The 17,664-nt window shown below is 50.4% G+C and overlaps 1 protein-coding gene across 1 annotated transcript; it reads right to left on the bottom strand.

Moving 5' to 3' along the window:
- Window positions 1–1,107: 1,107 nt before the first annotated feature.
- On the bottom strand, window positions 1,108–5,204 carry en (engrailed). The gene is made up of 3 exons (XM_001360515.4): window positions 3,581–5,204; window positions 2,277–2,374; window positions 1,108–1,909 (listed from the first exon to the last, which is right to left on the bottom strand). Exons 1-3 carry the CDS (start codon window positions 4,962–4,964, stop codon window positions 1,661–1,663), a joined length of 1,731 nt encoding a protein of 576 aa, XP_001360552.2. The 5' UTR covers window positions 4,965–5,204; the 3' UTR covers window positions 1,108–1,660.
- Between the last annotated feature and the right edge of the window lie 12,460 nt (window positions 5,205–17,664).

Genomic DNA, 17,664 nt, shown 5'->3' on the forward strand with positions numbered 1-17,664 from the left:
ACCCCACAATCAAGCCGATGAATCAATATACTTAGGCTAAATGATTCATTAGAGGGGATGGCTATTAAAATTCATTGAATGAGCACTTTGAAATTTGATAACTCCCCCAAGGAAAGGGTATTCAAAGTAAAAGCCAAATCTGAATGGATCCCCGCTTTTATGTGATTCGATTCGCAGCTAAACGATTGCCGCACACACGAATATCTATAAAAAGTCTGACAGATTGGGGCAGCGCCTGTGTGTGTGTGTGTGTGGGGTGTGTATTGCTAATGGGTAAATTGTCTAATTGGTTCATTACGTGCACAAATGGATTTGCGCCTCTGTAATACGGCTGATTTAAATCCGCCTTGAGAGACATGCAAGCTCCTCTCTTGCCCTCCTCTGGTCGATCCTCAAGTTGCTGCAATTAGCGTTTGGTTTGGCATCGATTCATACATATGTAGGCAGGCAGGCAGCGATGATCGGATCGACGGGCATATACATCAACGCTTGCCAGTAAATGTCAGCTGCCCATCTACCCAGAGATCCCCGAGATCCGCGAGAGCCCCGAGATCCGAGGGATCCCCGAGATCTATGCACATTTTCGCGTTTTCTGCATTAATTTTCAGCAAATTAACGCCGCTCACTGCGAGAACAGCGGTCTAATAAATCATTTGATGTCGACTCCCTGCGGCTTTTCCTCTCTTTTTGATGGTCCGTCGCGTCGCGTCGCGTCGGCGGGGCCTGGGCTCTCTGTTGTCTTCTCGCAGATATTTGTTTATATGAAAATTTTGTCTTTAATTAAACGGAACGGCAGTGGCCAATGCTGTTGCCGTCACTCAAGCCAGACGAGACCCCGATTTTGATACTGATTGTGCAATTAGCGGCATTACTTAGTCGCGCGCCTCCCCCCGTCACCCACCCTCTGGTCTGGTGACAGGATTTACATGATTCAAAATTCCGCCGGCCTTTGATCTGACACTTTGGGAATGGGGGAAATAGGTCTGGGATGAAACTTCCTCCCCCTATAAAATAAATCGTTTTCTTTTCTGTTTTAACATTTTTTAAATCTTTTGTTTTTATTTAGTTTTTTTTTGTGGTTTTTCTTTCTTGATTTTAGCACATGTATTTTTTGTTAAATATTTTGTATCTTTTCTGTGCGTTTATTGGATCCATAACACTTTGCAGACTTAACGACTAAAAATACTCTGTTCTGTCATAGCAATGCAGTCCTCAGGGGACTGCTGTGGTGTTTAAACTAGGATTTAAGCTAGGGAACAGTTAAGTTACTTAATTTACAGAGATTACATAGGCGATAGAGAACTGTATATAGCGTATATATATAAAGTAATTTTCCACTATATCTTTGTGTAGGAATAAACGCTTGAAAGTTGAAGCTTTTGTGTTAGAAGAATATAAAATTTCGGATCCATCGGATACGGGATATCCGATAGCTGCTTTCCGATTTCTATCTTCGGATGGTTAAATAAATACGCCAACAACTTACATATCGAATTCGCTAGAGATACTTATGGTTTATATGCTAATGTATAATAGATGATAATATATTACAATTATATCACATGAGAACCTTTTGTACCCTCCTCCGCCCCCCTCCCCCTGCCGTTTGTATTGCACACACCCCCGCTCTGTTCGCCGGCCGACCGATTGCAGCCCCTTTTTAGGGGATCTGGCCGTTCATGCGCATCTCGAGCTCCTCCTCCTCTTTGGTCAGTGGCACCGTCGTGTGGTTGTACAGTCCCTGGGCCATCAGCTGGAGGGCCAGGGGGTTCTTGGAGCCGTTGGACTTCTTGATCTTGGCCCGCTTGTTCTGGAACCAGATCTTGATCTGGGCCTCGTTCAGGCCCAGCTCTCCGCTCAGCTGCTGGCGTCGCCGTTCGGTCAGATAGCGATTCTCGTTGAACTCCCGCTGCAAGTAGAAAGATCAGAGAGGAGTCTGGGATGAGTACAGAGGCACAGAGATACGGATGGGATCTACTATGGGAGGCTGGTAGGTAGGTAAGGCAAATCAATTATTTGCGGTTTGAGTTGAAAGAGGCACCCCGAAGACAGACTGCCAGTAGATGGAAGTCCGGGTGAGATATGAGCGTGTCTAATTGGTTAAGTACGGACCGGGGACAGGGGACCGGGGACCGAGGCAGGACATGCGTTTGCCAGGATGCAATCGCCGCGGGGGTCTCGGAAAATATGTGTAAATATTTTGGTGCAAATATGACACAACAAGGGATCTATGGCTTCCACATGGGTCTGTGTGAGTGCTTGTGTGTGATGCTTACCTTGAGGCGGGCCAATTGCTCGCTGGAGAAGGCCGTGCGTGGCCGCTTCTCGTCATTGGTCTTGTCCTTTGGCTGTTTGGGGCGGCGGTAGCGGGGTCCTTTAAGTAAAAGAGAAAACGGAGTTTAGTTTTTGGACGCATTTGCATAAATGTCTCACATGTGATTAATAATATTAATGATTTAATTAGCATATGCCTCTAGACCCCTAGTCGGAGCTCTTTCTTTCGCTATTTCCCTGCTTCTTGCGTGATGGCGGGGAAGTGTTCAATTTGTCAGCTGTCAGAGGGCTCCCGGGCGGGTCTAACGAACTCGGGTCTCGGCCTCGAGTCCGGGAATGTGCCAGGCAGACAGGCAGGCAGGCAGGCATATTTTAGGCAAATTTTCAGCCGTCTAATTAGTGGTGTTCTCGGTTCTCAATCTAATTGGCAGTGCGAACCATCCACGATAGATAGATAGATAGGGAGAGTGACTGTCAAAGTGCTTATTAGATTTCCACACATTGTAAATTATAATTAAATTGACTCGAAGCGGGATGATGCTTTGATTAATTCCCATCGAGCGGCAGAGGCACTCGCACTCTGCGATAATCTGACTGGCTATCAACGCCTCGTTTATGGGATGCCATCGATTGCATCCACACCAAATTAAAAAGCCATTTCCACTCATAAAAAAGCACTTAACTTGTCAATTAACACAGACTCTAAGAAGAAACCAAAAGAAAAAAAAATGGAAAATCGGGAAAAGCGGAGATGGAGGGAGAAGTAGAGTTTTCCTGCGTCTCTCCCTCTTTTGTGTGTGTGTGCCCCCGTACCCGTCCCCGTCAATCGTCAGCACATTTTAGGTTCCCTGCGGCCCTGTGGCGTGTGTGCGTGACTCCTGACCTTCGAACTACGATCTTCTGGTAGTGTACTCCCACTCCCACTCCTATTCCGCTTCCTTGTCGGCGATAAGCAAACGCTGCCTGCGCCCCATGTTGTCACATAAAGTGTCGCCTCTTCAAACGGAGCGCTGCACTGCGTGCGGCCCTGAATCCGAATCGGATTCGGATTCAGAGTCCAAGTCCAAGTCGATGTTGAAATTGAAGTCATTGTCATTGTCCGCGTGTCTCCTAATTGTTGCAGTGTCCTTCGAATTTATGACCCAAAACAATGCTGGATAAAAGACTGCCGCTCCTTGGGGGTGGTCTCCGCGCGTAACGTGATCCCGTTCTTATGTGTCGCATAGAATCTAGTATTCCTTTGTGGACTGCGGAACCATCTTTAGGCAGTTCCCCCCTTTCACACTTTATAGATATAGCTACTAACCTGAGCTGGGACGATCGCTGTAGCGGGTGCAGTAGACCCAGGCGGGCCACATCTCGTTCTTGCCGCCTTCGGTGGTCGTGGAGCCCGTCTCGGAGCGGGTGTCGTCCGAGGACTCCATGCCAGAGTCGCGGCTCACGGCAGAGGGTGGTGGAATCGGCTGGGGCTGGGGACTGCTGGCGTTGGCCGCTGCACTGCCTCCCAGGCGACTGCTGGGCGAGGAGTTCAGCGAACTGGGGGCCGAGGAGCAGCCCGAGGAGCTGGAGGATGAGGAGCTGGTGGCCGTCGAGGTGGAGCTGATGGTGGAGGCATTCGAGGCGGGCGGTGGACTGGCCAGGTTGTTGGCCAGGCTGCTGGAGCTGCTCAGCTGCGGGGGCAAGGTCGTGGTCGTTGTGGGCTGGCCGATTTGGGAGACGGTCTTGCAGAGCGAGCCCAGGGCGGACTTTTCAGCGCAGGACTCGCTCATCTTGGAGGCCGGAGGGATCACCGTGTTGGCGGCGCTCCGGCGCAGACGGCTCTGGACAATCTCCTCGTGGATGCGCGGGTAGGCGGCCGGGTTGAAGCAATTGAGGAAGTTAGCCCGCTCGATCATCATGGCGGCGGTGGCTGCGGCAGCCGCTGCCTGCTGCTGCCTACTGAACTCCAGAAGATCCACCCGCGTGAAGGCGGAGGGCGTGGCAGCGGCTGCTCGGCTGGCCTCGAAGGGGCGGAAAATGCTGGCCTGGGACTCCAGCGAGGCGTTTGGGGATCCTGGCTTCTTTAGTGTCTGCTGCTTGGGTGCTGCGTCTCCGAAGCGGTCGCTGAGGATGTTCGAGATGGAGAAGGCCAGCGAGGGCTTGGCCGTGGACTGCTGGTGGGCCGGCGGAGGCAGGCGTCCTGCGGCAGTATCGTCCACATCCACATCGATGTCGTCGTCCTCCTCGTCCTCGGTGGCCGTGCCGTTGGTGGTGTGGGTCTGGTTGTGGAAGCTACCGTCGCCCATGATGGAGTCGCCCTCCTCCTCCTTGATGGTCAGCGGCGTGGACGAGGCGGGGGTCGAGCAGGAGGCAGGCGATCCGCTGGCGCTCAGGCGCTGCTGCAGTGCAACGGCGTGGGCGGCGGCTGCCGCTGCCTCGAAGGCCACTGCCGGATGGGGGAAGACCCCGGCGCTGGCAGCAAGCTGCTGCTGGTGGAGCTGCTGGAGCTGCTGCAGCTGGTGCAGGTGCTGCAGCTGTTGCTGCTGCTGATGGTAGAGCGCGGCCACCGGCGCTGGTGGCGGGCTCTGCTGGGGATGGTGCTGCAGACTCATGTCGAGGGCGGTGGCGGAGATGCTGGTTGCGGCGTAGTGCGGGTGACAACCTGGTGGGCTGGGCGCTGTTTGTGGACTGCAGCGATCCTCAAGGGCCATTTGTTGGGAACCACGGAGCCACGCACTTGTCTGTCGCTGGACGGGACACTGCACTGTCTCTCTAGTCGCACTGTCTACAGCTTTAGTCACAATTCGCGATGCACTTGGCTCTGTTTTCGTTTCGTACTCTTTGTTGTTTTCGTACACTCTCTACACTCTGCTACGCGCACCGCACGTCTGTTCTGTTTGAGCGCAACGAGAAAATTAACTAATCACTGCTGCCGGGCTCGGCGACGAAGCAGCGACGAGCAGCGGCCGAGCGACGACGAGCCGATTGAACTGTCAGCTGAGCGCAGGTCGGAGCGAGCGAGAGAGAGCCAGTCCGAGGCGGGCCGGGGCGTGCGCGAGACAGAGCGAGCACTACTATGCAGCAGAAGAGTGGTGCAGGAGTGAGTGACAGACAGCAGCCCCTGTGTGACAGTGACGATGAAGAGACACGGTGGAATAGAGACTCTGAACTGGACTGGACTGCTGATCGATTTTCCTCTCTCTCGGAGCGGCGTATGGCGTATGCTGATGTCGATGCTGGCCACGGGCCCGTTGTCACCTGCCAGAGCAAACCGACAGCAAATGCTCGCGAAGCTAACCGGTTTCGCTGGCTCGCTCACTCCGCCTTCGCCACCCCTCGGCCCCTCAGCACCAACACCCCACCACACACACACACACCCGCTTCGATGCTTTTCTGAGGCCTTGTTAGGCCCCGATATGACTTTATTATGCGCGCGCTGGAGCTGTCATGCGGTTGACAACTGTGTCGCCAGCGTTTGCGTCTGCGCTGCTCTCTCGCTCACTCTCTCCGCGGGGGCGTTGCCTCGGAGCGTGTGTATAGCTGTGCTGCTCGCACTCGTGCTGGCTTACCAAGGAAAATGGCTGACTGTTTGTTTTCTTAGTTGATTTGTCAGTTGTTCGCTCCATCTCTCTCTCTCGCTCTGTCCTTGTTGCACACTCTCCGCGAGAGGGAGAGAGACCTTTCATAAGTATTTAGTTTTTGTTGATTTTGTTTTCGGCCGCGACGTTTCAATCTGCGTCGACGAGTCGGCGGCCTACAACTTTATCGACACCCATGAGTGGCATCGTGAGAGGGGAAATGCGGTGTGGTGTGGTGTGGCAGCCACTAATTGTTATAATTTAAATAGGAGCCCTGTCACACCCCCTCCCCAGCCAGCCCAGCCAGGCCACAAATCGCTTGCGATTTCTCACAAAAACATGCCAAAAATATCATCAATTTGGGTATGCTTGCAACAATCATGATTGGCAACAATTAAACGGTTTAATGTTCCATCTCGGCCTCCATCGTGGGCGACTGACGCAATGTGTCCATTGATTGGTATTTAATTTAATTTTAATTGATATTTTGAAGCTTTCTGCTATTGAAAATCAATTCGAAAACCAATCCAACGTGAACCAACAAAAACTATCGGAAATACATGAACATATTATATCATGCTTACCCTTCAAAACCGACTCGAAAAGGTGTTAGAAATGAACGCCATTTGGCATTGGGATCGGGCCGCCACAATGGGAGTCGCGTCGCGGGGCTCTAATCAGCCGCCGAATCTTCGAAATGCGAAACATGTGCTGCCAGATTCCGTGTATCTATCCCCTGATATATGGCACATAAATCACATAGAAGCCAATTCAAACACTAAAATCGCTAATGAATTGCCTTATATTGGGGATTGCTGCGACTGGAATTATTTGTGGTGTTAATTTTGCATAATAAAAGCATCGCCTCGATTGAGATTCGATGGAGATGGCGATGGCGATGGCGATGCCATCCGTGGTGGGCATGTGATTTACGGTCTATCCATGTTATGGCGCAAGTATTTCGGATAAGTGGCAAGGATTTAATTATAGAATAATCAGTGGAGCCACTCCCCCGCCAGCCCACTCGTTTCCGGTTGCCATTTGCCATATTCCCAGGTGACATAATCAATGGCTATCCCATCCAAATTTGGAGCAGACAATCGCTCGATCGAACCTGTTTCGAATGGCCACAATTTATGCCAATATTATGCGCATTTTTATTAAAATTTTAGATAAATAAATAAATATTTAACAATATATTCCAATACTACAATATTTTGTTTGTGTCTCATTCTCACACATTCCAGCCGAGAGCCATTGAAATTCAAGCTGGGGAAAACTGGAAATCTACTGGAACGGAACTGGAACTGGAACGCGGCTCTCTCGCTCTCGCTCTCCCGATCTGGAGCTGTTCATTTCCCCTTTCGAAATTCGAACACTGCTGTGGCTAGCTGTCCCGCTTGCACACAACCCTCTGTCTCTCTATCTCTCTCGCTCGCTCACTACATCAGTCATGCTCTCTTTGCTCTCTCACGCATGACATCAATGGCTGCTCTTCTCTACTGTGGTGTTGTTGCTGTTTCTTTTGCTCTCCAATGCCGTCGGCAGCTGTTGATTTTTCCGCTCAACGCGCCCAACCACACTGACAGCCCACCCCACGCCCTTGCAGCGCCCTGCTTTCCGCTTTGATTGCCATGATTTTCAATTATTACCGTTGTCGTGTTTGTTCAGCATTTGACGCGACTGCAAACCGCAGAAGGGGTGGGGGGGGAGGGCTAAGACCCGCCGACAGTTGCGTTGCGTTGCGTAAAAATGCGTTAATTAAAGTTTTCAACTTGTTTTCTGCCACTGCCACTGCCACTGCCTTCTGCTCTGTACGGCTGCTGCTTTTGATTGTGTTTCGAGTTTTGGGCTGGCTTTGCCCTTAATGATAATGATCGTGTCCGTCTGTCCGTCCCTCTGTTTGGATAAAATGGTAACTGCTAATGAGCTTTGCCCATCCATCCACCCGTTTTTGGCTACTGTTTCTTTTCCCCTGTTAATGATTTTCCACGTCTAGGCGCTGCAGGGCAAACAAAAGACTGAAGAAACAAACTTGATAGAGTGCCAAAACATATCAGAGAGACAAAAAACGAAGGGAAATCATCATCGTCTACTGTTCGATAGGTTTTCCCTTCGAAAGCTGCTTCCTTGCTCCTTTGTGGTGTATCCTGTGCGATTGCAATTACATCTCATTCCCATCGTACAACTCAATTTTATCCGTAGCAGGTCGCTTTCAAAAACTGGAAATGTAAGTTGTATTGGAAGTGGAACTGGAACCGTAACGGGCACTGGACATACACGTAATTAAGTAAAGGTATTGTCGGGGTCACCACTGGAGCTGGAGCTGGAGCTGGAGGCAAGCCGAAAACACATGTCTGTCTGCGCTTCAACTCCCTTCCCTCACGTCGGACATTCAGCCCAAACGAAATGGTTTATCTCCGCTTCACAGTTTTCCCTCTTTCTCTCAGACTTCGAACTGGAACTGAGTCTTGGATGGGGAGGGGGGACTGGTCTGGACCTGGGTCTGGGTCTGGAACTGGGACTGGGACTGTGGTAATTTAAAATTCATATTTTACACAGCAAAATGCGTAAATGCGTAAATCCGTGCGATGTGCGCTTGTGCTGAGTGGCGGCGAGTGGCGGGCGAGAGTTATTAATGGACACACATGCGAGTCCGCATATAATATGGGGTATTCCATTGCCCCTGGCCCCCTGGCCCCCTGGCCACTTGCGAGACAAATGAGTGAGTCTCTCTCCGTCATTTGCATACCCTACAAGTCCCGGGAAGCTGCCCTGCGCTGCTGCTTCTGGGAACTACGGGACTATACGGTCTACCGGTGTAATCGGAAACTTTGATGAGACGAAAAAGATATACTATCTGAAGCAGCAGGTTTACCGATGGCGCAAGTGCCACCACTTAGGAAGATGAACGGTTTCCGTAGGATATTTGATATATTTAGCATGATTTATGAGGAACATTTATGTAGATTTAGAAGGAATCCGATTTAGTTTCCCTTTTTAATTTATTATTAGTATTTTCTTAGTGGGAAACTTTCTTTTAAGCCATCAGGTTAGGTGGATAGGGTATTCCGAGGCTGTGGCATTCCGTTCATCCTTCCATCTTCCATCTTCCAGCTCTGAGCGTTGGCTTTAATTAAAATTTAACTCTGTTCGTAAATCGTTTGTCAGTGATGGGGATGCCCTCCCATCACCCGTCCGCCATCACAGCACTTCCACCTCCTGTTGGCCCCCCAGATCCACTCTCCACCCTGCCGCCCTCCCTGCCACAGCACGCACAATGCCTCGGGACTTAAAACAATTTTTAATTTGTTAAAAATACATTTTTTTTGTTGAGTTGTCGCCTTTGGTTGTTTCTGTGGAGTGGACCACGTTTAGGGTTAAATGTTAATGAACTTGTTGATTATAAATTTGACTACTTTATTTGCCCGTTTCGGAGGGGCCTAGGCCTGGGTCTGGGCCTGGCCAACTAATAGATCGCGCAGATTGGCCGAAACGAGTTTCATATTTATTGTTATACGAGTGTATCTGTGCGGCATCCCATTGCCGATTTTGATTATTATTAATTTATATACATATACGCCATTAGCAGCCCCCGGATGGCATTTCAAAAGTCCGAAAACAGACTCTCGAGAGTCGTAAGAATTTTATGACTTCATCTGCGGTTGGGGGGGCACTGTCTCTGGCTTTTGTCAAACGTAACTCGTTTTCAATCTGCTAAAAAGGGGCAACGTGGTGGGGGGGACCTGGCACTGGCACTGGCTCTGGCTCTGGCCCCATCATTTAAGCCGGCCAATTTCCGCTGCAAAGCTGTAATTTGTCTAATTTGCCACTCGCCGCAAATGGGTTTTCTCAGCTAATTTGTAAATTTGCCTACGCTGTTGTGGCATTTGACTCCTCTCGCCCTTTCCCTCCCTCTCGCTCTCTCTCTCTCGTGCCCCCGATCGTTGAGGGCGCTAATTGGCCATAAGTGTTTAATATCTTATTTTATTGTTTAAACAATTTGGCGCGGTTTCACTGCAATTAATGTCTGCTGCGTCTGTCTGAATTTCACTTTTGTTTAAATCGAAAAATTTGTCTGGCATTTTCCCCCGCGGCTGGTGAAAGTTTTTCGATGGCAATCTTGACCTTTGCTGGTGTCCTAAGTCTGTTGTTCGACGCCCCCTTAATTGGGCAATAGGTGCTGGGATTTTCCAGGAAAATCCCCGTAGCCCAATTGCATAAGCAGCCAGGATAGACTTAAGACACTTTTGGGTGTTTGCTTTGTGTGCGGTTAATCCAATAAAAACCTAAGCAAAGTCTTAGGCCGGTGTTTGCAAACAGTCCGAGGGATAACTGCTGGCAAATCTCTAAATTCGATTAAACCGCAAAGCATGAAAGGCAGGACTCAAGACTAAGGATATCCCATTAGACACAGACGCAGACACAGGCAGGCGCAGATGTTGGCCAAGGACCCACAGCGAGGCAAGTGCATTGGCAATTGGCAACGCACTCGACAGGAGGTCGGCCCTTTCAGGCTGCCAAATGATTGTGTGGTTGGCAGGACGAAGACGAAAACGAGGACGAGGACGAGGACGAAGGCTACGGAAGCTGCGAACGGCAGCAACTGCAAATGGGTGCCCACCGATCCCGACAGCGGCCTTGACTCCCCGGTCCTTGGTCTAATGGCAGTGCTTTCGGGCTGCTAATGAAGCATTGATTTCAGTCAAGGACACCAGAGAGTCACACGACCAGCGGCAGCAGCTACAGAATGGAGAAGCCTCCTGGGTGGCTCGTCCTTGGCTGCAAATTGCTTTCCCTCGCACTCGTCTTAAAGGAGCCCAGTTCCAGCGGCCATTTTTGGTTGGGAGAACATTCCCTCCGACACCTGAAAACGTCCGAAATGAAAAATATAACCAATTTATGGAAACACAGGCAACAGAAAATGGCAGAGAGGGTCGCAGTCAGGCACAAGGAAAATGACGGGGAAAATCATTTATCACAACACCCCAGAGTCGGAGACCCGTCCAAATCGGAGATCATATAGGGTTACCCGCTGTCCGCTCTCCTCTAATGATCCAACGGCCAGGTCGGTCTCCGGCTCCGTCTCCGTGGCCCAGCTGGAAAGCGAGAGAAATCCAATAACATTTTAATAACAAAGCCACATCGGCCATAAATAAACAGATTTCCAGAGAATGGAGCCACAGCGAAAATGTATCTATATCTCTGAGAGCGGTCCCCGAGACCCAATAAATAATTAGTGGAGAGAATGATTGAGGCAACAACAGCAAACACGCCCTCAAAAATGCCCAAAACGGAATCCAAGAAACTTGCCCAAAAGCAACCTACGAGAGCCTACGAGATGCCTTAGATATGGACCCATCAACCGAGAGCGAGAGATACAGATACATTTGGGTGGGGGTTATGTATCTACAACGTTTCTCACTTACACCGACACACACACACACACTCACAGAACGGAGAGAACAGAAAGATTATTCGAGTAGATTGTGGCAATCAATTTCAGTTTTCCTACCAATGACCTGAAACTTCCATAAAATTAATGCGTCTCTCCCATTGGACGATTGGAGGTTGGAGATCTGTTCGGTTGGGGTTCAGGGCTCTGGGTTCGTGGTTCTGGGTGTTCGGGTCACGTTGCAACAATTAGGAGGACGCCGAATTCAATTATTACAAAATTAACATGCATATTTGCCTGAAATGAAACCAAATCAAGATATATCCGTTAATGGGGGGAATCAGAAAAGAGATGGAAGTCCATCTGTGCTCATTATATTGTGTCTTTTAACGGTACGAATCATTTGATCTTTGAAGGTCTTTGCCTCAGAAATATATAACAAAGAAAAGCTTACTTGAGTCGAAAATACCATTTGACGAACCTTATTTACGAAGAGAGTGTTAAAGAGATCTATGGTATGTGGAATATAGAGATATGATATGGAATGTGGTTAAGGTTCCACATATAAATTGATTCAATTGCTACCAAGTCTTTTGTGTATCTACAACCAATGGATAGATCTTCAGCTATCTATTTTTAATTCTTGTATTACTACAGCTAGTCTTTGCTTCCTAAAGAACATTTCCAAAGTGATCTGTGAGCCACCAGGAAACATTTGCCACCTACAAAAACCCACTTGATCTGTGGATCTCCACCCCACTGAATTCTCCCACTCCCGTTCGAGGCATTTAGTTCCACTTAAATGCATAATGCAGACAACAACCGTTAGCTAACTGAGCAATCAGACGGATAGTGTAAATTATAGACGCAAAAATTGCTCGGCTCGGAGGAAAAAGTTTTCAAATCCATAAATTAGCACCTCATTCCACATAATTGCAACCGCTGAGGCGGCTCGGACTGTGGCTGTGGCTGCCACAGCTCCGGCTTGATTGAAGCTTTCAAAATGCCGTCTCAGTTGGCTGGGTGGAGCAGGGGAGGCAGGGGGGAAGGGGCCCGAGTGCTAAGTGCAGTGCAAATATTTACTGGCAGCAGGCCGTGCACGGTTTTTCTCTATCTTCCTCCTCTATTCATTTATCAAATCAAGCATAAAGTGAACAGCAGGTTGGGGGCCACATGGGAAGGCTCCCCAGTGCCAGTGCCAGACCCAGCCCCAGCCCCAATCCCGGCCAAGTCAATTGAATCAGTCAAGCAGCAAACGCTGATTAGCGGCTAAAACCAACAGCAGAAACCAACAGGCAACGCCAGCAACACGATAGACAAGCTCTCTGGCACGTCCACTCTCGGCGCACTTTGCTCAATCAGCGGCCAGAGCGGACAGTCGAATGGACTCCGTGGACAGTCGACCGGGCAGCTGGACAGCCGGAAGGCCTACCAACGAGCATTGAAACACGTCAATTGGCTGCGAAATTAACGCATTTCGCGCTTTCATTTCGACTTCAGCACGGGATCGATGCGGTTCGATTCGATTCGGCTCGGATCGAATCGAATCTCTTTGGCTAGGATCTCGAATAGGATCGGCTTGGGGTCCGGGCCGACAAGCCACCGATCGAGTTTTCAGTTAATCATGCGGCGAAAGCCGAAAGCAAAATATTGTTATTACAATCAGAAGAAAGGAAACGAAAGCACTTTGTGATCCCCGCACTGGGCCCCCTCCCCCCCACCGGGGTTTTTCCCCCCGCTGGTTAATCGTAAATTATGAGGGGAAGGAGGGGTTTTCTTTCCTTCTTTTCCATTTGTTGTAGCAAGATCCGATAAGGCGGCGAGTGGACAAACGAGATGCCGCCGACACTGCCGACAAATGCTGGACAGGACATTAGTGTCACATCGAACAAGGGACGGGGGCAGTGGCAGGGGCAGGGGCAGGGGCAAGGGCAGGGACCGTGGCAGTGGCAGGGGATAAGGGACCAGGGGCTCTCCCTGATTTTGATTCCGATGATGCTGCTGCTGCTGCTGCGGTTGCATTTTGGGGGCACTTTGCGGTCAGGTCATCTTATCGGCGTGCCTCAACCTGTTGACTGTTTGGGTCATTTTTCATGGGTTGTGTTTCTGTTGTGACAACAAATGGTTGTCCCGCTGCCGCTGCCGCTGCTGCTGCTGTCGATTTACATTTAAAATGCCTTCTAATCGGTTCCCGCATCGGCCTGTGTGGTCCTTGTACTTGGCAATTAAAAGGGAGTGGATGCTGGAGCAGGACAGAAAAGGGGCCTGTAAAGCCGCTTACCTCAGCCATCGATCGTTCTCCCCCGCCCCCTCTCTCTGGGTTCGTGCGTGTGCATTTAATCGCCGCTGAGGTGCCAAAAGTATCTCTGAAATGCGTAGCATTCCATGCGCCCACAGAGCCAACTCCTCCAACTGCTGCAACTCCTGATGCTGCCACCGCCACCGACACTGCCCCTGCCACTGGCTGAATTTCGCTGAAATTCAGAATCGTGAGAGAGTTGCGACTCATTTAAATCTCGTTTGCGCATGCGTCGTGTGTGGTCTCGTCTCGTCCCAGGGCCGTTTCGTTTCGTTTCGTTGCTGCCCCCTCTGCCCATCCTGCCATTGTCTGCTGGAAGTTATCGAACTGCTGGTTGATAAGCCCCAGTCCATTTCAACGCCTGCCAATTAGGCGGCAATGCCTATCTAATGCCTAACTCGAGTGCCGACTGCCGACTGCCGAGTGCCAAGTGCCCGCTAATTGGCCAGAGACGGCAACTATTTCGCTATCAGAGCGCTGACAGACAAGAGGATAGCAGACACACACACACACACACACACACACAGCCCTGCCCTCCCCCGTGCCCCTGTCTTCTGTACGGGCCAGGCCAAAACCATTTTGAACGTCAACACAAGCGATAAGCAACTAAATTATTAACACGAACACCCCAAAACAACCAACAGCCAACAGCCGACAACCGACGGCTCCCGTTGATATTTCCTTGGAAATGTTCTACTTGGAGGCCCAGGCCCGGGCCCGAACCAAGCCGCCTCCTCCCCCCCCTTCGACTGCGATTCGATTGTTGAGTCATAAAGTATATCGCATGCCCCGATAAAGCCAGAAGGAATGCACACCTGAGCCAGGCGAAAATTCAATTTTAGAAAAGCTATTCCGCGAATGAAAACTTCATTTTCCCCAGGGGGCTTCCAGGGGGGCTAGCAAGCAATTGAGTTGTGTGGCATTTGCCCCCTACCTTCCCGCCTTCCCACCTTCCCACCTTCCCGGAAAGGGCACCAGTACGAGTAGTCGACATCCAATTAAACGATCAGGCATCACAGCCAGACACTAAGCCGAGGCTCGGACTCCATCTGGGGCCCAATCCAAGCCCCAACGCCACTCGTGGCGATGATGAATTACGTTTGTCAAAAGCCTCGTGTCAGAGCATTTCGCTACTGTGGCTGGGGCTGGAGAGGTGGCCGGGGGGGACACCCACACAGAGTGCCTCTCGAAGGCATAATACAAAAAAATTATAAGCTGGATTAGTGTCGTCCCAGGCCAACGAATTGAGACAAACAATGACAGCACAGCAGACAAATGGAGATTGGGGGGAGTACACTGAAGAAAACCGAACAGCAGAAGCTTTTCGAAAACCCATATATAAAGTCGAAGGAAATAACATTGAAATGTGATTGTTTTTCCGTTTGTAAATCGTTTCCAGATCGCTCCCCTAAGATTGCCTTATCCATCTTTATCCTCAGTGTTCGGTAGTGTTTTAGGGGACACTACAGTGAGTCTTCCTGGAAGACGAACAACTACTCACATGCTACTACTGTGACTGATTGATTTCCCTCTAGCCTCTCTTTGTCTGGGTCCAAGGTGAGACCCGCTCCCAAGGCTCCCCCACGGGGCAGGCAAGGCCAGTTCGTAAGCCCATAAAAATCCATGGAATCCTACTCAAGGCAATGGGCAACAACGCGACTGTTGCCTACTGTTAGTCCTTGGGCTGATGCGCGTGCCACGCGTGGCAGGGAAGCAGAGAAGCAGGCAGGTCCTAGAGCGAGGTCGCAGGTCGTGTGTCCTTTGTGTCGAACGCGTGGCAGTACGATCTGCTTCTAATTGCTCATAAACTCGAGTCAATTGCGTTGACAACCTTCAGACGGAGTCACAGCCTTGGATCGAAAGAAGAAAAACTGCACCATCAGCAGGGGCAGGGGCAGCGGCAGCGGCAGGGGCAGTCCAATCAACAGCTCCTCCATCTCTGCCCATCCACTGGACATTCCACGACTTTAGCAACCGGCAGCTTCCATGTTTTGCCCGATCATATCGCGGACTCCGATCCGATGGAGTTCAACTTCATTAACGGTGATTTGTAATGGGTGTTTCGGCCAGGCCAAGACTGGCATCGTTGACGGCAAATCGTATTAACTGAAAATAAATGCATTTGGCTTGCATTATTCATTTGCAATTGCAATTGCGGTACGAGCCATAGATCTTGCCAATATAATGCCCCGCGCATCTGTCATACGAGTATCTTACAAATTGGTTTAGGCAATTATCGCCAGCCAGATGATAACGGGGATCCGATCCGATCCGATCCGGTCTGGTCCATCCCCCAGCTCCAGATCAATGGAGCAGTCGAATTGCAATCGGAGTGACGTTGGCATGGGCCTGGGGATGAGCAGGGGCTCTGGTTAATTGCTTCGCCAACGGTTCCGCCAAGGTGGCGATAGTGAGAGAACATGGCTGCAATTATCTAGATACATTTGGCTTAATTGCGGAACAGCCAACGATGGGCGATGGATGGACCGATGTATCGATGGATGGGAGCGTGTGAAACAGTTTAGATAATGACAAGATGGGAGCCGGTCCGGTCCGGTCCGGTCCAGTCGGGTTGGTAGCCCAAAAGTAGGCACCAGAAAAGGAGTACCCATCAAGAGATACTCCTTCTATTTGAGTTTTAGGCTTCTGGCTAATAAATTCGTAACAAATCAATGACCCCTGGTCCAGGGAAACAGAAGAGACCTCCCAGATCCCCAAGAACAATACGAATCGATGGAAACTACAAGAATTTCTACTTTAGCACCAAGTGGAGATCTGCAGATCTGCAGGTCTGCAGATGGAGGCATTCTTCACGCATCTCAAAATATGCCACAGGAGCAGGCACCCCAGCCAAGAGGCAGGGGGAGGCCTGGACCCAGGGTCCACTCAAGAGTCGAAAATATTAACCAAAAGTGTATGCCAAAAGAATCTCCTCGTCGTTGTCGTTGTCGTTTCTGTTGCTGTTGCTGTTGCTGTCGTTGTCGCTGCTGGCCAGCGTTCCCACCAGTTCAACTCTAATTGTGACTTTATTTGCGCATTTATTGCACACAGATACTCGCACACAGTCCCACACTCACGCGCGGATACACACACACACACACGGGGATACAGCGCCCTTTGCAGCAGTTTAAAGCATGCAGCATGCAGCAGCATCCAGCAACATCCTTAGCGCTGCGTCAACTTGGGTGGTCTCGAACAACTTTCGCGGCGCATCTTCAAAGCCGCGCGACTCGTCTCGTCGCATCTCAAACCTGAACATGCACCATGAACGAACCTGAACCTGAGCCCGCGACCGAGACCGAGACAGAACCAGAGTCAGAGCCAGAGCCAAAGGCAGAGGCAGAGGCAGCCACCAGTTTGGATGGGGCATGCAACCGCAACAGAGACAACGCTCAAGTCGAGACTGCGAGGCTGGGGCACCGGGCACCGGGCATCGGGCACCCAAACTGAATTCTAAATGATCGTTGAAAATTCTGCGGAACAGTGTTTCGTTGGAATTTGCAAATGAGTTGTGTTTTGCCGAGAGTCTCGTCCCTCTCCGCGATGCCAGGATCGAGCAGACCGAACAGAACAGAGCAGGGCATAGCAGGGCAGACCAGTGCAGAGCCACCTCCAACCACCCTCTTCTTCTGGCAGTTGTCGTTGATGCCAGGGCAAATAATAAATTCTCAGAGACATTCAGGAGACGTTGTAATCCCCCCCAGAGCAAATCCAAAGAACAGACTCTGGACCCTGGCCAGACCCAACCAGACTGTCTGACTGTGTCGGTCGTCGTGGTCGTCGTGGTCGTCGTAGTCTTCGTCTGACGTTCATCTCTGACCCATTTCCCGGTCGCTCCTAGGCCTGGACCCGGCCTGGACCCCGAACCATTCTGCAGCTTGTTCGGACTTATTGAAATTAATCACCCTCTCGGGTGGTGAGGCTCTGTCTCTAAATAGATTTCCCCGTTGATTGATGAGCTCGATTCCTGGTCGATTTTTATTGGTCTGCCGCGCTCGACACAAAAACATAAATCAAATTCGCAAATTTGCAACTTTCGCTCGCAAAAGGGGGCCCAAGATTTCGTGGCGTTGGTCATAGCTGCAGCTAATTAGCCAAAATGGAGACCCAAACCGAGCCTGGAGTTCGATTTGGGGCTG

This window comes from Drosophila pseudoobscura, chromosome 3 (genome assembly GCF_009870125.1).
Source record: "Drosophila pseudoobscura strain MV-25-SWS-2005 chromosome 3, UCI_Dpse_MV25, whole genome shotgun sequence".
In the NCBI taxonomy this organism is placed as follows: domain Eukaryota; kingdom Metazoa; phylum Arthropoda; class Insecta; order Diptera; family Drosophilidae; genus Drosophila; species Drosophila pseudoobscura.